This window comes from Amphiura filiformis, chromosome 3 (assembly GCF_039555335.1).
Source record: "Amphiura filiformis chromosome 3, Afil_fr2py, whole genome shotgun sequence".
NCBI classification, from domain to species: Eukaryota; Metazoa; Echinodermata; class Ophiuroidea; order Amphilepidida; family Amphiuridae; genus Amphiura; species Amphiura filiformis.
The window spans coordinates 52,943,746-52,965,978 of record NC_092630.1 but is presented as its reverse complement, the minus strand read 5'-3'; the positions used below and the strand labels follow the sequence as shown (position 1 = coordinate 52,965,978).

General features: G+C 34.4%; 1 protein-coding gene across 2 annotated transcripts in view; it reads left to right on the top strand.

Annotated features, from left to right (window-relative positions):
- Window positions 1-1,911: 1,911 nt before the first annotated feature.
- LOC140148711 (major facilitator superfamily domain-containing protein 4A-like) overlaps window positions 1,912-22,233 on the top strand; it is a 182,291-nt gene continuing 161,969 nt past the window's right edge. For both annotated transcript variants that reach the window (XM_072170752.1, XM_072170751.1), the window contains exon 1: window positions 1,912-2,449. In XM_072170752.1, the coding sequence (XP_072026853.1) occupies window positions 2,106-2,449 (344 nt within the window). In that variant the 5' untranslated portion in view covers window positions 1,912-2,105. The remainder of the gene's footprint in view (window positions 2,450-22,233) is intronic.

The following is a 22,233-nucleotide window of genomic DNA, read 5'->3' as shown; positions in this document are numbered from 1 at the left end:
AACATTCAAGATATTTGCTGATCTCTGCCTGAAGTTATGGTCCAAAATAGAGGGCGCCAGCCAGGTAAATTTCCAAGTCAGAAGGTGGTGGCTACATTGATATTTTTGATATTTAACAGTATACTTGAAGTAAACTTTATAAATCTGATGATTTATACTTAAAGTGTATGTAGGTGGGATGAAAAGCCGACGATCAATTGAAAATTTTGACCTTTCGTATTGAAGATATGGATTTTTTTTCCAAAAACACCAAAAAAAATTAGGTCTTTTTGGGAAAAAAATCCATATCTTCAATATGAAAGGTCAAAATTTTCAATTGACCGTCGGCTTTTCCTCCTGCTACATACACTTTAAGAATATATCATTAGATTTATATAATTTACTTCGAGGACTGTTATATATCAAAATTCGAAAAATATCAAATTTTTATAATTTGCCATAAAATTTGTATTATATTGTGATTTTCAAAAATGAAAATTATTTGATATCAGAAAGACATGCTTCGTATTCAGAATGCAATTCGATAGGTCCGAGGTGCTCTCATGTCCCACAAAAATACTGTCGAAACGCAATAAACGCTCATTTTAGATCCCTTAAGGAAGGGCGGCAAAATTGTTTCTTCTTCAGCCCCCCGGGGTTGGGGCGGCCACGGTACGCCACTGCAACCTATAAGCTTTGTCTAAAATTGTTGCAGGAAAACTCACCATATGGCCTCTATAGGCCTAAATCTTAAACATTAGAATTGTTATTGCGGCACCTCTTTTACGTGTATAATAAAAGTGGATAATCCAAATACTAATTTTGATGCTGAAATGGTATGCAGTTCAAAAATGCGGGTTTTAAAAGTAATACCGGTTGGAGTCTATAGAGGACCGCGCCCAGAGGTTTTATTTGTTAACACTTTTGGGTGTTATTTTACACTCTTGGTGTCATTTTTGACACCGGGAAGGTATGGCAATAACACCAAAAGTGTTAACAAAAATAGCATCCCTGGGTGCGGTCCTCACTCCAATCGGTGCTACTTTTAATACCCGACTTTTTGCAGTGTATGGTTTTCTGAGGTCATAGGTCAAAAACTTTGGGTTACAGAAACATTTTACTGTTGACTTTTTTCAATTCAAAAACCCAACTAAATACACTGATATGCATTTCTTGTCAAATGAAGTTTTACAAAAGAAACAAACAAACAACAACAACAAAAACAGCGCAAAAATGAGCATTTTTGGTGACAAAAATCATCAAATGTTTGAACCTAAATTTTGCCTCAATATGGTGTGATGGAATATTTTTGTTCACATATTTAAAATACTCGTATTCTCTCTATTATTCAGAGCAAAAATGAAGGTTGCAATCAATTATCTTTTGAAGTTATGCATGGCTACTTTAATATTTGACATTTTTGGGTAAAAATTGGAAAAAAGTCACATACACACAAAAAAAACCCACCACATTGTTAACCAAAATATCTCAGTCTACGTCACTTTCTAGAATTGCCAGCCGGGTTTTAACTCGGCTGGCACCTCTGTCCAAAACTGTTGCACGGGACCCGTGACCTCTTTAGGCCCTACTAGGCCTATTAGCGATCCTGTATTATCTGCACAATGTAGCCTACATTGTACATTTTACATGAAAATCATCCATCACTTTTGAATGGCGCTTCAACTTTGTCAATACTGCTATTTTCCTCTTTTTTTTTGCTAAAATGTTCATTTCAAAAATCCCAATGACAATTTTGATGACCTTCACTTTGAACTTGAAGCATTTATACCAAAGTAACCAAACTTATAGCCGCGGCCTATATATATATAGCTCCCAATCCCGCTACCTCTGAAGCGTTTACCTAGCGTCAGGGCGCCCCTTGTGTTGGATATTTCGCAAAGTTATTTTGTGAGTGAATCAATGATGAAAAGTGCGAGTTGTTGTCTACTTCGGTCACTGTACTGACGTTTCAGGTGTTGATTTATGCCAATTGTTTTTCCTTTGAATGGATGTCAGCTTAAGAAAACTCAGATTTTGAAAGGTGTAAAAATACACTACTTCTTGGTGTTGCGCTAAGCATTGGAAATGCAATTTTAGAGGCCAACTTCGAGCACTAAAGTTGAGCCATGTCTGACAATAATAATCCAGGGAAGGCAATGCAGAGCGGTACGATCGCATCGGCAGACCCCGGAAATAGCGGTAGTGAAAAAGTCGGAAAGCAGGGTGAAAAAAATGCACGAAATGAAGCACTTACTACGGCAAAATCCTTATTTTTGGATAATTTGCAAGCCACTATCACCTATTGTAGCGTATTTTGGAGCTTTGGAATGTGTGTTGCTTTACTCGGTCCTACTCTTCTGGATTTAGGGTGTCAAACGGGTAGCAGCGTGGCTGAAATGAGTTGGGCTTTCTTGTCACAAAGTTTGAGCACTCTAATCGGTTCCATGTTGGGAGGCATAATGGTAGACAGGTAAGTGCATACCTTTCATAGAAGTCACTCAAGTGTGGTAAATCTGGTTGAATCAGTTATAAACACTCAAGAGAGCAGGCTATGCATGGGTCAGTGTACAGTAAAAAGCATGCTGTCCAGTTTTTGAAAAGACCACAAGGAGGAAGAGGGCTTTCTTCTTCTTCTTCTTCCTTATAAGTGCCTCCCTCATATGTATGAGTCGGGGTATGAGTATTATCGCACTGCGTACAGACAAGCTGTACTTATTTTTTACTCTGGAACCTAGAGTAGATGAGTGTATTTTGAAGTACAGTCAACATGACCGGGATGCCCGGCCGGGATGATCCCCTGCTCTTTTCGAATAGCCTTTGACGTTCTTTAACGTGCACACTACATTAATGTGAGAAAATATGCATGTACACGGGACCGACAGCTTAAAGTGCCCTCCGAAGCACTAAGCAAGTAGAGTGAAGTGTCTTGCTCAAGGACACAATGAGCCTGACCTGGGATTCGAACCCTTGACCCTTGGGTTCACAGTTCTATGCCTTAAGACAGGGTTCAAGGTTTGAGGACGGTTTTACTGCCAAAATGGGGGGAAAATGAAGTTCATGTTATCATAACATTATACATGTTTTCTGGACTAGAATTTTGTGCTGAGTCCATTTCTGAAGTTTTTAATACACAGGGTATCACCATTTTAAAGATATGTAACAAATTCTAAACGCATGTTGTTTTTACGAAGATCCTGGGAGTCTACTTCGAACACAAATGTAATTTAAAAAAGTTACAGAACATTATTACTTCAGTTAAAGTTGTTTTGAATCTATAAATATGTTAAACAAACTATAAAGACTGCTTAAACACTGTTCTCATGTATGAAAATGAAATGATGTTGGTACCGAGGCCCCTGTATTCCTCTATATTTAGTAAACATATAGCGGTCAGGTTTGGTGTCAAGACAATAAATCTATTGATGTCTAAAGTCATAAAGAAATGATGTTCTTAAGTGTTAATGTATAACTGATTACCTTTACACAATCTTAAAATGTTTATGCTGAAGCATAGCACTTTATTCACCCCTGACATCAGAAATGACTTGTTGATAGCGCAACTGAATATTGTGTGATCTAGCGGCACGGGCTGCATCAACTTTATTTTCTGATTTGTGGTTGATGTGATGAGCTGGTACAGAACTAAAGTTCTCTTCACCATACCACTTGACTATTTTTTGATTCTGTTTCAGTTTTCTCAGGATAGAACTTCTCAGATGTTCAAGTACATCAGTTGGGGAAATGACTTTAGCTGGATACCAGAAGCAACCATGCTCTGCCCATGTGCATGAGCATACATGTACATGTATGTACTTGCTGTACATGTATAACATCCCTTTATAATTACATATTTGAGGGCACAACATGAAAGGCATTGACTGCTCTTCCTGGAATAACTTTTATGGGTGTGACCTTTAGGTTTAAGGGGTTGATACATCAGAAAAATGGTGTGAACCTCAAAATGGGGCAAATCTGAGACGTAAAAAAAATTATTTTGAAAAAAGTATACATGGCATCATTCCACAAATCTAATCGATTGTGGGGATTGGTAGAGTGCACAATCGATCAACTTTTCAGAGCTGTACCTCCATAAGTTTTTCCAAAATAATTTTTTTTACAATTTGCCATATTTTTTTCACGCTTAGGGGTAGGGGTAACATTTTTTCAATTTTCTTCAATTTTTTTTTTTTTGAAGGAAGTTAAAATTATTATCAGTGTGTGGCAAATTGAAATATCATTAAAATGAGGGGTTAATGAGGTCTCTAGCCCCTTTAGATCAAATTTTATGGCGAAACTAAGATACAAATCTCTCGAAAATGACCTTTTTTGGGCTTCGTTTTTTCACTTTCAAGTTCAACTTTATCCGGGTATGGTATACAAAATAAGCAATGAAATCAATTAAAAACAGTTTTATTTGAACAAATAAACCATCAGGTAATACAAAATAACAGAGAAAGACAACATTTATCTATATAGTAGAAAATATTATGGATTAAAAATTAATGGTGATTTTTTTTTCACCTAAAACTGGTCGTTTTCAGTAAAAAAATGGCCATAAATAAAAAAAAAAAAAAAAAACGACTTAAGATACAGTATTCTAAGTTAGAAAAATTGAAAATTCAGACATTTTTACCTTAGAAATACTATATATGCTCATTTTTAGAAGTATTCTTCACACCTAAATATTTTTTTCACACATTTGGCAGTGAAACCGTCCTCAAACCTCAAACCCTGTCTTAACCGCTAGGCCACGCTCTCCTTTATATTTTTTATTGAAAGATTCCATATTGTAAAATAAACCGGGAAAGTAAAGTACTGGAAAAAAAACCCTTAGTCTTAATAATAATGATCCTATTCCTGTGTTTGCAATGCAAAACATTTTAAACAAGCTGAACTTTTTTTCTTCTTTTTTGTATCAATAAACTTTTTTGTTCAACTTTTTTTTGGCAAAAAAAAATGAAAAAAAATGTCAGGGTTGGGCCTATTTTTATGGTAGATTGGGTTATGCCAATCAAAAAAATTGTTAGGCCTTACTCAGGTTAATCTAACACACCACACAAATGTTTTTAAATATGATCAAACATAAAATGTACACTTCTTGCATAGCTTGTAATTTTGCTTTTAATTGCTGTGGTGCAGGAACCTAGTACTAGTACCAATAGAGAAAGGGATGTTTGTGTATCTAGCAATTACTTTCCTGGATCATATTGTGATCTCCCCCAACAATTTTAAATTAACGAACTAGCCTGTGCAAGTAGCTATCCACTTCACACAGATAAAGGCCCATTCAGTGATTTGCTCATCCATCAGATTTTGGTAACTTTGTCATTGTCATAGATGTACTAACTTCGCCTGCGAGTGGTTCAGCCGAAAGCTGTGTATTGAAGACAAAATAAAACATTTTACACAAATCTGTAATTTAGATGCTGACAGTATCTAAATCATCAGTATTTGAATGGGGCTTCAACTTGTCAGTAGGCCCTACTGCTGTTTTCTTCGTTTTTTTGCCAAATTTGTCATTTCAAAAATACCAAATGACAATTTGAATGGCTTATCCTTCACTTTTAAACAATTTATAAACAATTTTAATTTTTTCACACTTGCGCTGGGATCACTGAATGGGTCTTTAATACTTCAAACCCTGAAGTTTTGACTAAATTGCTGTTGTTGGGCATTCATTGATAGTAGGGTCTTAGCACTATTATCATGAGTTCTTGAAAAATGTAATATTGTTATGTTAATGTTGTCCTTTCATGTTGGCTTTTATTTGTAAAATACCATGTGTTTGATTACCATAGCTATCCTAAATACCAAGCCATGCAGATATGCATGTTTGTTTGTTAAATTATTTATTCAATTTAAAATAAATTTAGCTTTAGTTATAGTTTGATCAGCTCGTAATAGGTGGGAGATGTTAGGCATTTACCACTACGGTACGCCGAAAAGTAGACCCACGTTAAGAGCGCTTATTAGCTGAGCTGACTGGTCTTTATTTTGTATGTTAAAGGAAGTCTCCGGCAATCACAACATTATTCCTTACATGTATATGTTAGAAAAATAATTATCAAGCATGGTTATCACATGGTTTTATTTAAAACAAACTCATAGTGACCATAAAAACGAATAAAAACATCTGTTTCTCAACACATGATATTCAAAATTCCCGGGCGCCGAGTGCAATGACGTCCCAGTAATACAATGAAGACTGACGACAATTGAACACAAATAACCATTACGTCATTGCACTTAGACAATTTCGTAGCGGGAATTTTGAATATCGCGTGTTGAGAGCCGACTGTTTTTATTCGTTTTTATGGTCAATATGAGTTTATTTAAAAATAAAACCATGTGATTCGTGCTTGATAATTATTTTTCTAACATATAAGGCATAATGTTATGATTACCGGAGACTCCCTTTAAAGAAAGTAGGCTAAGTATAGGACTTGAATTAATAATTTGTGATGCTTCTGGCGAGATGTTACAAGAAAATTCATAAAATATTTTGATAAGGCCAAAAAAAAAAAAAAGGTTCGTCTCGAAGCTTATGCAGCTTGTAAAATCCCACGATTTGACAAAAAACAAATGCGGAAATTTTTTTTATTTCAAAAAAAAATTTTTTATAGTTTTTTCCAGAAAAAATCGACGAAAATCAGACTTTTTTCTCAAAATACCATGAAAAAAAGTCGGGAATAAAAAAAATTAAAAAAATCGCATTTCGCATTTGTTTTTAAATTTCTCGTGAGCTTTGAGACAAACCGCCGATTATGAGCTGATCAAAGTATAATTACTTCAAAGTATTTATTACCAGTAATTGGTTTCTAAATGTATTTATTTATATGCAAACTCAATTTTTTTTTTCAGTGAAATTTATGCATTTATGAAATGCTTGTTTTTTTTACTAGTTTTGGATGAACCATGTGATTTCCGACTAAACTGCAACACCTGACACCGATAAATCAATTCATTGAAAATTAATCAAGGTTTACTACATGTACATGTAGGTTTGATATACATGTGCAGTACTTTTTTTAATGATGTGCACAGGTTTTAACATATTCATACAAATTTTATGTCAGAATAATAATCCACAAAATTAATTTTTGTAGTTATGCAAAGCACACAAAAACAAGAGTGATCAATATACATGTATCCATGGTTTCTTCAATGTAAGTAAACTATTATTGATTAAAAATAAAATTCATTATCTCAATCACATCTGAAGTAATACCTGAAGCAATACTTGATATCTGAAACCACATACCGTATTTCGTCAAATAGTCGCCCCCCCTCAAATAAACGCCCCCACTACTTTTTTCAACCAAGATGTTTCAAAAATTCCGATATTCCCATGCTATCTTGTGTAGTAAGCTTACCAAGTTGCTCACATGGTCGGTAATAGCAGCAATAAATGGCGAAAATCTGCATCAGAAACCCGGAAGTGAACCAAAAGTCAGTGTCAAAAGTTCATAGTTTGTCATTTTAGCGTGACTTTTAAGCTTACCTAATGATTTTACCGGGAATTGACCTGCTAAAAAATGACCTCTAATAAACGCCCCCCCCTTGGGAAAATGTAACGCCCCTGGGGGCGTTTATTTGACGAAATACGGTACATTGCAAAAAGTTAAAAAGTTGCTTTTTAGTGCGAAAAATATATTTATAACTGGATTATGTCACAAAGCTCACTAAAACATCATTCATTGTCAGTTTCCTCAATAAAAAATGTAGACCTATCAAATAGGCAGGGCTTGAAAAAATGTTAATTTCCCGGAAAGCAAGCTAAGGTTTTATCAAAATTTGTTCTGAACATTGTCAATACTTAATGAAGTTTACCACCAGAGTTGAACCAGGGGCTCTTTCCCTCTGCATCCACATATTTTGTCATAAACTGTTGATGATGTGCTGCAATATGAGAGATTAGAAATGATTCTGGAGAAATGTTCCACTCCATGCCTACATCATTTTGTAGTGTATTATTCTTCAAGGTTATCAACTGATAAAAAAAAAGTTAACTAAAAGCACCAATTTTAACCTTCTGGCTAATTCAACAGAGTAAAACCTTCTTCAACCCACCTACGCATTCACATCTGCATGGTACAGACTGTAGCAACCAGTACACTATGTAGTAAGTTCTAAATTTCTTGGTCAAAAAAAGAGGTAGACACTACACACTAGACATACCTGCACTGCACATTTTATTCATAAAATTACGAAACAGCAAATTGACAAAATGTTTTCCAGTGTCAACTTGACAGATGTGTTTTATGTTTGCATGTTTTCCCCGCATTGACATGAGCTCAAAAGTTTACTGCAATGTACTTCTTTAGTGAGATCAGTGCATTTATTAGCAGTGTTCGAATTAAGAAAATAAAAGGGGTTGTCACACGGACAACCAAGTTGTAATTTCTGGTTGTCCACCAAAGTTTTTGGTTGTCCGTAAGCTGCCACAATCTAAAACAACTACATGTGACCAATAAAGTGGAGTGAGTGTAGTCAATTTATGAACAATTACTCTTAAATATTTAACAAGTCATCAGTTGTGTCAGGTTTGAGCAAACTAATATGCTGAAAAAGTGACTTTTGCCTGTAAATCTTTGGTTGTCCGCCGGACAACTGGAGCATTATTTTTGGTTGTCCGGTGCATGTTTTGGTTGTCCCTGGCGAACGGACAACCAACATTTCGAACACTGTTTATTAACCTAAGGGTTTAACAATAATCCAGACACTGGAAAATAAAGGATAACTGCTAAACAATTACAATTTGACTACTTTATTCGTAATAGGCCTAATATAGTTTGATTAAATTTATAACCTTTTCCCACTCTGAAGATAAAATTGAATGTTGTCTACTGAAGATAGCATTTGGTGTTATGTAATGAAGATAATATTCACTCATTCAGTGTTATTAACTGAAGATAATATTGATTGTTATCTACTGTTTACTGAAGAAAGTATTCAGTATTATTTACTGATACTATTACTAGTAGGGATGACCATGAAAATTTGAAGTTTCTCCTGTATTGTAGAATCATACCTTATATTAAAGAGCTCATTAAGTGGAGCATTTCAGTCTTTAAATGACCTCAATAGGTAGGATAAAATGGTTCTGAAGTTATGGCCAATTTTATATGCATGTTTTGAATAGGCATTTTGGACAGATTATGGACACCAAGTAAAAATGGCACAAAATTGAATAATTTCCAGTTTCAAATTCATATTTTCAAAAAACGCCTTTTCAGTAACCCTTGAAAATGGATTACATGATTCATACAAATACTTACAAGAAGAAATCATTTATAAATACGGGTTTTGATAAATGCATTCGGAGATCTGGTCGCGTGAAATAGCCTTTTTGTTCTTTATTTCTTTGTACAAATCCAAGATGGCAGTCATGGAAGAAAAATTATGAACAAATTTGACCAAAAAAATGTATCACCAAATTTTGACAACTTGTTATTTAAGTCACAAAACATGTAATAAAGTTGATTTGTAGTGACGATATTTTGTGCGAGGTTTCCGAATTTTGCATCCAAGGCCCAAAAATTCCAAAAAGTCCAAAAAAGTGCAAAATTCGGAAACCTTGCATAAAAATTTGTCATTACAGATCAACTTCATTACATGTTTTTTTACTTAAATAACAAGTTGTCAAAATTTGGTGATACATTTTTTACACTTGAGACGCATCCATGTGCTCAAGTTTCCCATGGAGTGTATCTGCATTAAAATTTGATTTTACTGCAAATTTTCGGTCGATCCTTCATGTAATTATTTCGTGTAAACTAATCCTAACTCTAACCCTAATCCTAACCCTAACCCTAAGCCTAATCCTAATCATAACCCTAATCCTAACCCTAATCCTAACCCTAATCCTAACCCTAAACTAACCCTAACCTTAACCCTAACCCTAATTTCGTGTAAAATTACATGAAGGAATAACCACATTTTCTCTAAATTCCAAGTTATATTGGATGAGTCAAGTTTTGTATATATATTATAATAACAATATTGAACCACTTTCATGTGCAATTTTAAGATATTACCATGGTCATTACAGAGTATACTGTGCATGTAGGCCTCAGTACTACATAATTCTGAATCCTATAATAGGATTCAGAAGAGGGTCTAAATTTCATCATCCAAAATGCACCCCTAAATAGTTGTGAAATTTTATGAAATTGCACATGGAATTAGATAAATATATATATAGTATAGTATACAAAAACTTCACTCGCCTAATATATTTTGGAATTTGGAGAAAATTTACATTAAAATCACTATTTTATACAAATAACCTGTAGATTTCACTTTAACTTGCTGTGGAGGGAAAACTATTGGTATCTTAAATCATGAAGTTGGCTACAGTAGATGGGAACCTCTTGTTAGGTGATTGCCCAAGTTATAGATTTATTGATTAATATTTAGGGGTGCATATTTGAACTTCATCAAAACATGTTTTTGCCAAAATTACAAACAGGCTAATATGAGGTACTACGGATGCACTGTGTGTGCACTCAAGTGAAATCCATTGGTCAGTGTAGGGAGATAGACTCTGTGTGCATAGCTCCATTGAGACTATGTGTGTGCTCAGTCTTGCCTGGTACTAAAAGGTGTCCAAAAGAGTGGGTTCTTGTGCTGGTCATCCCTATTACCGTAACCACTCGGGTATAAGCCCACCCCCCTGGATGGCAGATTTCACTTCAAAAATGGGGGTGGGCTTATAACCGGGGAGGGGCTAGTACTTGAATTTAGAACTTAAGAAAAATCATCCCCATTTGTATATGCCCAATGTATCAGTAATTTCTATCATCTTCTTAAAATTGTATGTGTGGAATGTTAATTATCAACTGATATTTTTTTATATTTGTTCTGAAATGTGAGAGAAAAGCATTGATTTGATTTAAGAACTTGGCCAAAATTTAGTACTGGGCTTATAGCCGAGTGCACCCTTGTTCTCAGAATTTTTTGAAAAATAGGGGGTGGGCTTATACCTGAAGGTGGGCTTATACCCGGGTGGTTACGGTACTAGTGAATGTTATCTTCTGAAGATAGCATTCAGTGTTATTTACTGAATATACTAATGAATGTTATCTTCTGAAGATAGCATTCAGTGTTATTTACTGAATACCAATGAATGTTATCTACTGAAGATAGCATTCAGTGTTATTTACAAAAGATAATATTTAGTGTTATTTATTGAAGATAACACCCAGTGTTATTTACATGTACTGAAGATAATATTGAATGTTATCTACTGAAGATAGCATATAGAATTTATTTACTGTAGTACTGTTTTGAGTGTTATCTACTGAAGATATCATTCAGTGTTATTTTTGTATTGAGTGTTTATCTACTGAAGATAGCAGTCATTGTTTTTCAGTGCCACCATGTTACTTGTAAATTTATTCTTGCAGCATGAAAAATGTTTTTTTTTTCCTACAAAATTACTACAGATAAAGCATCTTGGCAAGTCTACAGGCCTAAGCATAATACCATCCTTGTTCGTCAGATGATCATTTGATGTCAGTCGATGATCACCGACCTCATAGGCAAGGGGCAGCCTATTTTATTTGATAATCACACAAAGTGGTACGGAGCAACCTACTTTGTTGCACACACTCTCTCTGAAATTGCATCAGCAGATAGTTCTGCTTGATAGGTCTGCTTGTTCACTGTTGACAAGGGACAGTCTTCAGTGAGCGGTTCTTTGCAGAGCCTCCAAACCTTTAACATCAGTAGATAGGTGAGATCTGCTTGTTCACTGTTGACAAGGGGTAGTCTTCAGTGAACGGCTCTTTTCAGAGCCACAACAGTGTGCAAGGGGCAGCCTATATGTCTCATTCTTAGGTACTTTGTCCTGAAGAAGTCAGAGCTACATGTACTCCTGACGAAAGCATGGCAGTTCTAAACTTGTCCGATGGCGAACCCGCTAAAAACTTACTAATTGTTATGAACTCCTGTCGTAAAAGCCTATCCCACAATTTAGTGGATGTTATGTGATTTGGAGGACAAAAAGATTAAAAATCTGATTTAAATATTTGAAAAAATCTGGTTTAGATAAATCAAATCTGAGTTAATTTTTTTAAAATATATGACTTAAACAAATTTGAAATCAGCAACCCTGAAAAAATAATAATTATGACAGGAAGAATTATTTTCCCTTTATTAATTTTCATTACTGCACTGCCATAACTTTTATGTAGTTTGTGTGATTTTTATGTGCCATGATAGGCATAAAGAATCGCTTGATTGCTCTAAATTGCCATTGTAATGTTACATCGGAAGGTCAAATTTAGGTTAATATTAATCATTTACATTCATTCAATCCTCTTTTCATTCCATTCACCTACATACAGGTTTATTGTACTTATAATTATGACAAAGTGGACTGCTTCATTGCATCTACAAGTACAACAGTGTGCTTTTAAACCAGACCAATCTTCCTTAGACTTCCCTTATCCCCCAAAAAAGTACATCATGCAGATAAGGAGCTCAAATTTTGCAAGATTTCACATGAAATTAATTCAAGAACTGTGGGTACAGTAGTAGTAAATGGTCGCATGTCATAAGTTGGGTATGCAAAAAGGGTGGAGGGATTACATTTTTCGGAAAATTGCGCTACAAATTTGATTGGCTTTCCGTAACCCCATATCCTACAGCAGTGGTTGATACCTCATTTTAAGCCTAATATTATACTCTTTCAGTCTACTGAAGCATATAATTATACATTATTCAATAAAAAAATCACATCAGTTGAAACGTAAAATGCCAGGGGTGGAGGAGCAGGCGGATGTGGAGCAGGCGGATGCGGGAGTGTGCAATAGGGCCTATGTGAAAATTCACATGTCAGCATGTCAAAACTACTGGTTACTTTTTCAAATCTAGTGAGGCTATGATGTACTGACAGCTTTGAATGTTGAATTTGTACAACTAAAACAATTACTGACTACTTAAGGTGGTACTACACCCCCTGATAAATTTTTTGACTAATTTTGCATTTTTCTCAAAAAGTAACTACACACTGGTAACAAAAGTTATGTATATTACTAGGGTGGTCACATGAAAATTTCAAACCCACCCCTGGAATTACTTTTTCTGTCAGGATTGTTCCTTCTGCAAAATGATTTAAAAAACCATTTGAATCAACTCAATCGGACAATCCGTTGCGAAGATACAGCCTTTTAAAGATTCACAAAATTAGCCATTTTTACCCCATTTTTAGGAAAATCCTGATTTTGTCATAAATTTGCATATTCATGAGGCGATAATTGTGGGAATAAAGCCAAAGAAGGCATGAGATGTATTGTTTTTGTTTATTTAATGTTCATTTATGCAAATATTAAAAATCCAGGGTCATAATTGCTATATTTGCTTCTTTACAACATTTTTAAAATGGCTGAAATCACAAAAATAACTCTTTTGCCAGGACTTTGAAGGTAAATATGTGTGATTTTCACCATTGAGGGCGCTATTATGTGCCAATTATGACCTTCAAAGGCCTGTATTTCCTAAACTACACAACCAAATTGTCTGATTTTTGCACAGGATTTAGCTCTGAGGGTCTAGATTGTAAAACTGAATATAGCATAATTGTACATCTTTGGGAAAATAGTTTTATTTGACGACAAAAATTTATTTTGTGCGTAACTTTTTTATGCGTGACCGTACAAAAATGCTATATTCACCTTCATTACGAGCAGAAAATTTTCCATCTAATTCGGTAGTCGGGTTTGCACAGAAGTTACTAAGAGACAAATTATATGGAATTCAAAATGCCCAAAAGTTTTCCAACTGCTGCAGAATCTGTTACAATTTCCACCATACATTTGTGTATATACGTATGTAGGCAGGGGTACACACAATAGCTAGCATAGTGGCCACCCTAATATTACAGGGATAAGGACTCCAATTACTTCACTGAAATTTCAGTGATTCAAGACAAGCGGTTCATATGTTAAGAAATGAGGTACATTCTAGCGGTACCTCTTTTCTTATCATAAATATAACATACCGCTTGTCTTGAGTCACTGGAATTCAAGTGTAGTAACTGGATTCCTTACCCCTATAATATACATAACTTTTCTTACCAGTGTGTTATCATTTTTTGAGAAAAATGCAAAAATAGTCACAAATTTATCAACAGCTGTAGCGCCACCTTAACGGGTTATATGTTCCATTTTTTTTTCATTTTTGATAAAATCCTAGTTGAATTTCAGTATTTTTAGCAACATGCTAATGTACATTTCTCTTCTTGATATTCATTTCCTCAATAATAGAATAACCGTCTCGCTAATTACTTGTAAAAAGGTCATTGACCTTCAGAATGTAATTAACATACGTACAATTATTTTAAATAGTTCATTTGAAGCATTAATGTATTGAGAACATATCCTCCAAATCTGATGCCATTCTTGCATAAAATAAAAATTTTACAGTCATTTTTGTAATTGAGGTCCGATTTGAGAAAAATGCATTTGAAAATTGAGATTTACATAGACGCCTGTGTATTAATTAATTAGTAATTAAGCATTATCTCATAAATTAAGCATGTGTTATGGTTAAAAATGGTGTTAATTATTAGAGGTTGTCAATATATACAACATATCAAAAAATAAATTTTTTGTCATTTTTGACCATGTAATTGAAATTGTACCCAACTTATGACATGCGACCAAATATGAATAATATTGATTTGGTGCATTTTTATGTTCCATAATGTAGCTAGACCTAACCTGAAGCAATGAGTAAGATTACAGACTGCCCATTTCTCAACGTAATATTTTCCTTCAAATGAACATGTACACTTTCAATAGAATTTCCTTCTATTTTATTAAAAAAAATTAAAAACAGGGAAAATATGAAACAATATCCAATGGGGGAGTAACACAAAACATATAAACAAAGTTAAAAAACCTGATGTTTCGAAGAGACAAAACTTTTTTTAAGGTATAAAATAAAGAGACCTCTCAATATAGTGGACACCAGCTATGATAAAAAAAGAGCTGCCCTTGAGGAAAGAAAAGTTTTGTCTTTTTGAAACGTCAGGTTTTTACTTTGTTTATATGTTTTGTGTTACTCCCCCATTGGATGTTGTGTCATATTTTTTTAATTTTATCCATTGCTAGTGTGACACTGTTGTATCCTTTTGGATCCATTCTTTGGTTCCCCGCTGGTCAGTTGGAACAGATTTTCCCTTTTGTTATATTTTATTTTATAAAGTTCTTTTACCTCACTACTATCTCATGAAATTGCACACACATTAGCTAACAGTAGAAAATCTCATAAATCTTACAGCACAAAGCAACTGCAAGGGCAAGCATCTCGCATGATATGCAGTGGCGTAACTAGGGTTAGTAGCGCCCGGGGCAAGAAACAAAATTGGTGCCCCTACCCCCACCCGAGAATATCTTAGACGCGGGGGTGTATTTTAATAATTAGACATTACGAAATTGCAATAATGCTCATGCATGCCAAGTGGTAGGTTCAATATTTTTAAGTGAGGCCAATTTGGCGCCCCCTAGTGGTAGCACCCGGTGCATGTTGCCCCCCCCCTTACCCCCTAGTTATGCCACTGATGATGTGATTACGTAATCATTTGAATACATTCACACGAAAACACTGCCTGTCAGCCAGCACAACACTCATGCTTGCTATCCTCGGTCTTTTCTCGTACCCGAGGGGTCTGTGGTTCGGGACCGGACTGAAGCAAACAAACAACTTTTCTCCTCAACTTCTTCTTTCCTTCCTTTTCCTTTACCAAAAAGCAGAAACAGTGTTGTGGTTAACTTAGAAATCGTTCTCTCACATCCCAGCTCAAATAATGCTCTGCAGTTATTTATCTAGAGTATATATAATAGAATCATTTCATAATTTCTAGTGCCTTCTTTAATTAAATGATATTGTTCCAACAACAGGTTGAAGAAAACAATTGAGTATACTAATAGTAAAGACTTTCACGTCAGTCTGTAGTCAATATTAGACTACATGGTGTAGTTGGCAATTCTATTACTGCAGAATATTTGCTGAAGCATTTAAATATTTGTTTTTCGGCCCTTGTTTGTCTTCGTACAACACTGATCCAGGTACAGAGGTATTGGGAATTTGTTTTGTAGAGCTCTGAGTTTGGTCTGTTGAATTTACTACATTGTAAGTGTATATAATTTGAGCTTAATGAGTAATAAAACACATAAATATCTATTTTTCTGTTAGGATAAAATTTCTTTGGCTTGTATCATTTATGAAGCCAAAACCTTGTTCTGAAGTAGAATGATTATTTACTTTTCTACAGTCTGTAATCTGCATTAATTAAAGGGGTATTGTGTGGTTTAAACATCCTTTTAGGTATGGTTCAATAGATGCCTATTGTAATTGTGAGCTGTCAATGACGATATCATTGTCAAACATCCAAATCTGCAAGGGTGTTTACATGTATGGACACAAACAAACATGTAGCCCTAGGTTTCTAATTAGTATAAAATCTTGTTAGTAGTCACTCGCTGTTTCAGGTTTTTTTGCCCAAATTTTTCATTTCAGAAAATTTTTAATAATTTATCCTTCACTTTTAAGGGATTTTAATATAAACAAATTTTAATTTTTGTATACTTTCGCTGGTACCACTGAATGGGACTTTAATCACTAGGAAAATAAATAAAATGTGTTAATTCATGAAAAAAAATTGAAATTCTACATAATGCAATTTATCCACATGTATGGCCTCAATTGGTATTAATTTTGTTGTGTAAATCTGTACACATGAATAAGCTGAATTATAAAATTCAGATTGAAATTTTTAAAAAAAATCAATATTTTGTGTGAAATTTATTGAATATGTTCTGAATATGTGGGTGGTATTATCCATTACAGAACAGAAATGAGACACTAAATATGATATGCTATTCAATAGTAAAAAAATCATTTGAAACTCAGACAGCAGGACTAGATGTATGCTAAACAACCATGGATTAGCATATAACTTGTGCATAATGTCTTCCCTATTCTTCTTCGGTGTTTTTTATTCAGTTGTAAAAATTTATGTCACTGTTTATATGTAAAATTAATAATAACATAACAAATTATGAAAAAAAGCAAAAGATGCAAACAACATTTTGTTTTGGTTTATGTGTATTATGATAACTTGAAATGTAATTTGGGAAAGACAGGAATCTGCTGTATTTTGAATTTTTGTTGAAATTTTTTTTTTACAAATCTTTATAATTAAAAATAAAGGTACAGCAGTAACTGGTAAGACAACATTGTGTTTTCAAAAGTGACTGTCACAGACAAACATGTGTTAACTAACACACACCCACCCCACCCCCACGTCCACTCCCACACACAAACACACCCCCCCTACTTGAGTTCGCCTCCAAACATGACACAGTTTAGGACTATGCAAACATGTACGTCTGAAACCGCATTCAATTGACAAACCGAGGACATTTTCGTCTTTTTTTGTGTATGTGTATGAGATCCAATTTTACCTATCAACCACGGACGGTATATTTAATGCATGATAAAGGACTTATCTCGCAAATGCATTATTCATGCAACTGTGGTCGTTTGCAAACCTCCAAAACCAAGGATGGACCCCATTGCAGAGTTGCCCATTTGGTTTACGGGGACTTTATGTTATGAAATGTCATGTGCGTGTCCTCGTTTGTCGGTAAACATGTATGATGCGCACATGCCTATTTCTTTATCAACTGGGTACAGCAGGTACACCATATCATTGAACAAGCTAGGCATTGGGCTAAACAATTTATTTTCCTCTCATTTCCAACTATTCCATACACAGTATGGATATATATTCTAGGTTGGCAAGTTCTTTAATATCTAATGTTATGTTTGGGCATATTGGTTCATTTCCTAATGACAAAGCAGTCTTGCAGCAAGAATCTACAATACAGGCAGCAGGCTCAGTATCTACCTTTTGAATTCTTCATCAAGCCTTACAAGCTGATGTGAAATATCTCCTGAGAGAGAAATAGTCTTCAGTAAGTCTAGGCAGAGGGATACATATCATCAGAATCACCTTAGTAGAAAAATACTCATTCATCATTCAATTACCAACTATGGAAATGCTGCTTGCATACCAAACATTTCAAATGTGTATTCAAAAGACATTTTGCTGATATTTAACGAGATACCTAGAATATGTGCTTAATTGATTTGATTAATTAGTCATTGGTTTTTATGTCTTTGATTTCATCAATAAAACATTCAACAAAAAGAGATTCACACATTTTATAGCTTAGCATAAAGATGTTTATTTAGAGTTAGTACTTACAGCCACTTCCCACTTTTTAACAACATACATGTAGTCTATATTCAAACCAAATAAAACCTAGTCAGTGGAATACATTGCTGCGGAAGTGGGCGGATGAAAAGACTGGATGTAGCAATAAATTATTCGGCTGTGAATAGCAGCAAGCTTGACGCTTTGCTGCAAGTTTTCCTTCGGTATTTTATGTTGTGCATATCCTTCTCTTGAGGTAGACTTATGTAATTACTAGACATTGTAAGCACATCTTATGCTTTTTTGACCTTTAAATTATGAAAAGGAAATGGCAAAGAAAATGAAAGAATATAAAAAGAAGAGGAAATTTGGCCATGGATTTTGTTTTTACAAGGGTTTATTACAAAAACTCAAGACTCAATTCACACACTTAACTTGTTATGAAAAGATATAGTATACTTTTCCCGAGCTATTTCTAGCTCTAGGTTATCTGAGACAGGATTCTGCTTGATTATGTTGAAGTAGCGAAGAAAATAAGACCATATTGAAATATGCTTGCCTTATAGAGTGAGTTTTTTTTTTAAAATGTTCAAACTAAATTTTTTTAATTTTTTGAAAATGTACATTTGAAAATGACTTACAAGATAGAGGCTGTATATGCTTTTGTTTTGAATTCTATTATGTTCCTTTCCAACTTTCATTACATATCTGATGGTTGGCAGATGATATTTATGAGGGTTAAGGTTGGTATTTAGTATTGTGTTGTTGTGGAGGATATTCTATAGGCCCTAGTTATTCTGAAGATTATTTTATGTGCTGAAGTTTGTTTCTGGAGGTGATGGAAAACAACAATTTACTGGTTGAATTCCCTACTATTTGATCGATTTACAATATGATGCTCCTGCAGTGCATCATGGGAAAAAGTCAACATAAAGCCCGCGTAATATGAATACAACACAGGAACATATGTCATTGTGTGTTTAAATGTCAATATAATGATGTTAAATGGAAATGCACACTAAAGCAGCAATTTATAATAGTAGTACTAGTAGATCCATTTTCTATCTGTTGATCACATGGAAACCTTCGCTGGGCTGTTTTCAGTGTTATTATTATCACACTCGGATTAAAATCCCATAGTGGTTAGAATGGAGATGTAGACCCTGGAGGTCAAAAATTGGACTGGCAAGAGCGACTGCTGGTGGCTCGTAGTATTGTCAATCACAAGAATTGAAGTCAAATGTACTGTCACACAACTGATTCCATTCCATTATCTAGGCCTATATTGTATTTAAATGGGTGTTGCTTTTCTCACCTTTTCATTCAATTTTAATAAATAGACAATAAAAAATAACCAAGTTGATATTCTATTGTTATGTAGCTGTCGCTTGCCTGACTCAAGTTGGTGTGGTTATAGCCATCTCCAGAGAATCATCCCAGAAAGAAAGGATGATCGGCTTTGTCTCTATAGCAACATTGGCAAGATGGAACAATTTGGCAAGATGTGACACGATCAAGGGAAATGAGTCGGATGTCGCTAACATTGATTTTGAGATATTGGCAAAGAAAGTGTTAAAATTCTTATGTTTTCAGCAAATGATAAATTAATGTAACTTCGCAAAGAAAAGTCGTATCAACATGGGGGTTTTCAGTTTCTAAAAGCTCTGTATATCCTCTTTAGAAACAAATTTAAAACTCATTTTTGACCAGGGTCGACATGTGACTCATTCCCCTTGATCATGTCACATATGAACATCATCATCCTCCTCCTCATCATCCTCTTGCAATTCAAATTTGATACAAATTTGTGATTAATTGATTAAAACAATTAACTTTTAGTTTACATAAGTCAGGGTGTATTTACATTTTTCATATTTTAATGCATATTAATTCACCATGAAGATAATTTAAGATTTTATCTGGCACCTGTGTCTGGCTCTAAAAAAAATTACAACCCAAATTAATCTTTGTAGGCATGGTAAAGCGCAGCATGTAATTTATTGTGGTCCAACTTTGTGGCGGATGTTTAGAGTGGGTGGTTATAATAACAACCAAAGAGCGGGCTTGAGACAGGGATGTTATATTTCATCCGGTAATGAAAAAATGCAAACAAGAATAGCTTATTCGGCGATAAAAATATGTTTGATTAAATTGTTGGTCATGAAAAATATTGCCGACAAAAAGCTACATAATGTCTCACATGATGGTTACATTTTATTTGTGATGGTAGTATTTAAATTTTAATGTTGCAAAGATACAAATATGATGAGACTATTTCATGTGAATTATTGCAAAAATATGCAATATACATTTGAAATGCCAATGAACCTGACTATTCCATTCATACATGAACATACTAACAGTGTAGGATTGGCATATTTTGATTTTATTTTGACTGTAAAATGTGTAGAAATATTAAGGTTCTCACCAATTCCTGGGTACCTGAGTTCTCGCCAGTCCTTAGTCTACCCGGCGCAATTTTTTAAACAAAATTTGAAGAAAAAAAAGTTTGGAAACCAGAGAAATTATGCTACTTAAAAAAAAAAAAAAAAATTGCTATTTTTTTCAAACTTGGATAAAAAAAACACATTTTTTTACAAGTAGTATTTCACTGGTTTCCAGCCTTGAATAGCATGTAATTTAGGGCTTATGAGTATGACTTGGTTTTTTTTTCAATTTTTGTACAAAATAAATGTTTGGATTTTTTTTAAATTCCTTTTTTCAGGTACCTGGATTCCTGCCCGTAAATTCAATCAGTTACCCAAGTACATGATTACCCATTTGGTGAGAGCCCTAAGAAACATTACAATACACATTACAATAACCTTTTTAATCTTCCATTTTTTTTCTGTCAAAAACAAAATAGACACCCTAGATTGTTGTTGTCACTATCAGTAACCATGATGACGGTGACTTGAAGCAAAACAGTAGATCAAAGTTTCAGATTGCACTCTTTTGCGAAGGACATGTAACAAGTTTTTTGTCATTTAGAAAGGTTATCTGATGAACCTTTATCTATACTTAAATATTTCTGCGATTTTCAATCTTACATAGAACTTCACATTTTGATAGTCACCTATTTGGTGCTATCTTCATTATTTGGTGCTATCTTCAGTAGACAGCAGTCAGTCGCACACACACCCACACTGTATTATTGCATACACAAATACTCTACAGGTGTCAATGGACATATATATATAGATAATAATCATTATTATTTGTTTGTTATATTTTTATTTATGTATTTGTTTGTTTATGTAATCATAAAATTTTAAGTAATATCTTTTGTACATTGATCTGTGTGGAATTACTTCATCAGCACAATAACTGATCAAGCTTAATTTGGCGGATGTCATAATCATTTGTTAAATTTTGAATGTAGTCTAGTCGTTAGTCAATTTGCTGCACCTGAAATTTGTTATCAGTGGCACTGACATTGCACAGCTTTCACAAAGTGTAATTTTTGCTGAGAGTTTCTAATCACCTTTCAGTTGGGCGATTTCCTTGCTGAAAAAAAGTATATTAAATGCCCAATTATTGGGATATTGGGTACCTTTTCCACTGACTAGATATATTGGTCTACTCACTATTTTTCATCTTGGTGAATGAGTGTTGGATGCGTATCTATGAAGCCAGGACCGTAGCAAGCAGGGACAGCCGGGGATGCCATAGCCGCTGCACTTTTTGAGAAATTTGTCACGTTTCTCTTTATATCTATATTTTAATTTGGGCATCTATTTGTAATTTGGCCGCCCCACATTTGTGATGGCCGCCCCACATTTTTCAACAGTCCTGTATGAAGCATCTTTCAATGTTTGTGTTTGTTTGTTTGTGTGTGTGTGTGTGGGGGGGGGGGTGAGTGTGTTTTGAGCGGCTACATGATTTGCACACTGACTTACCAATATAAAGAATAGTATAGAGTGATCACTGAATAGATTCATCAGGTTTGTAGATAAACAGATTAAATAAATTTTGTATGCACAAAACCAGAAATTTACTCACGATTGACAGTTTCGTCTATCATG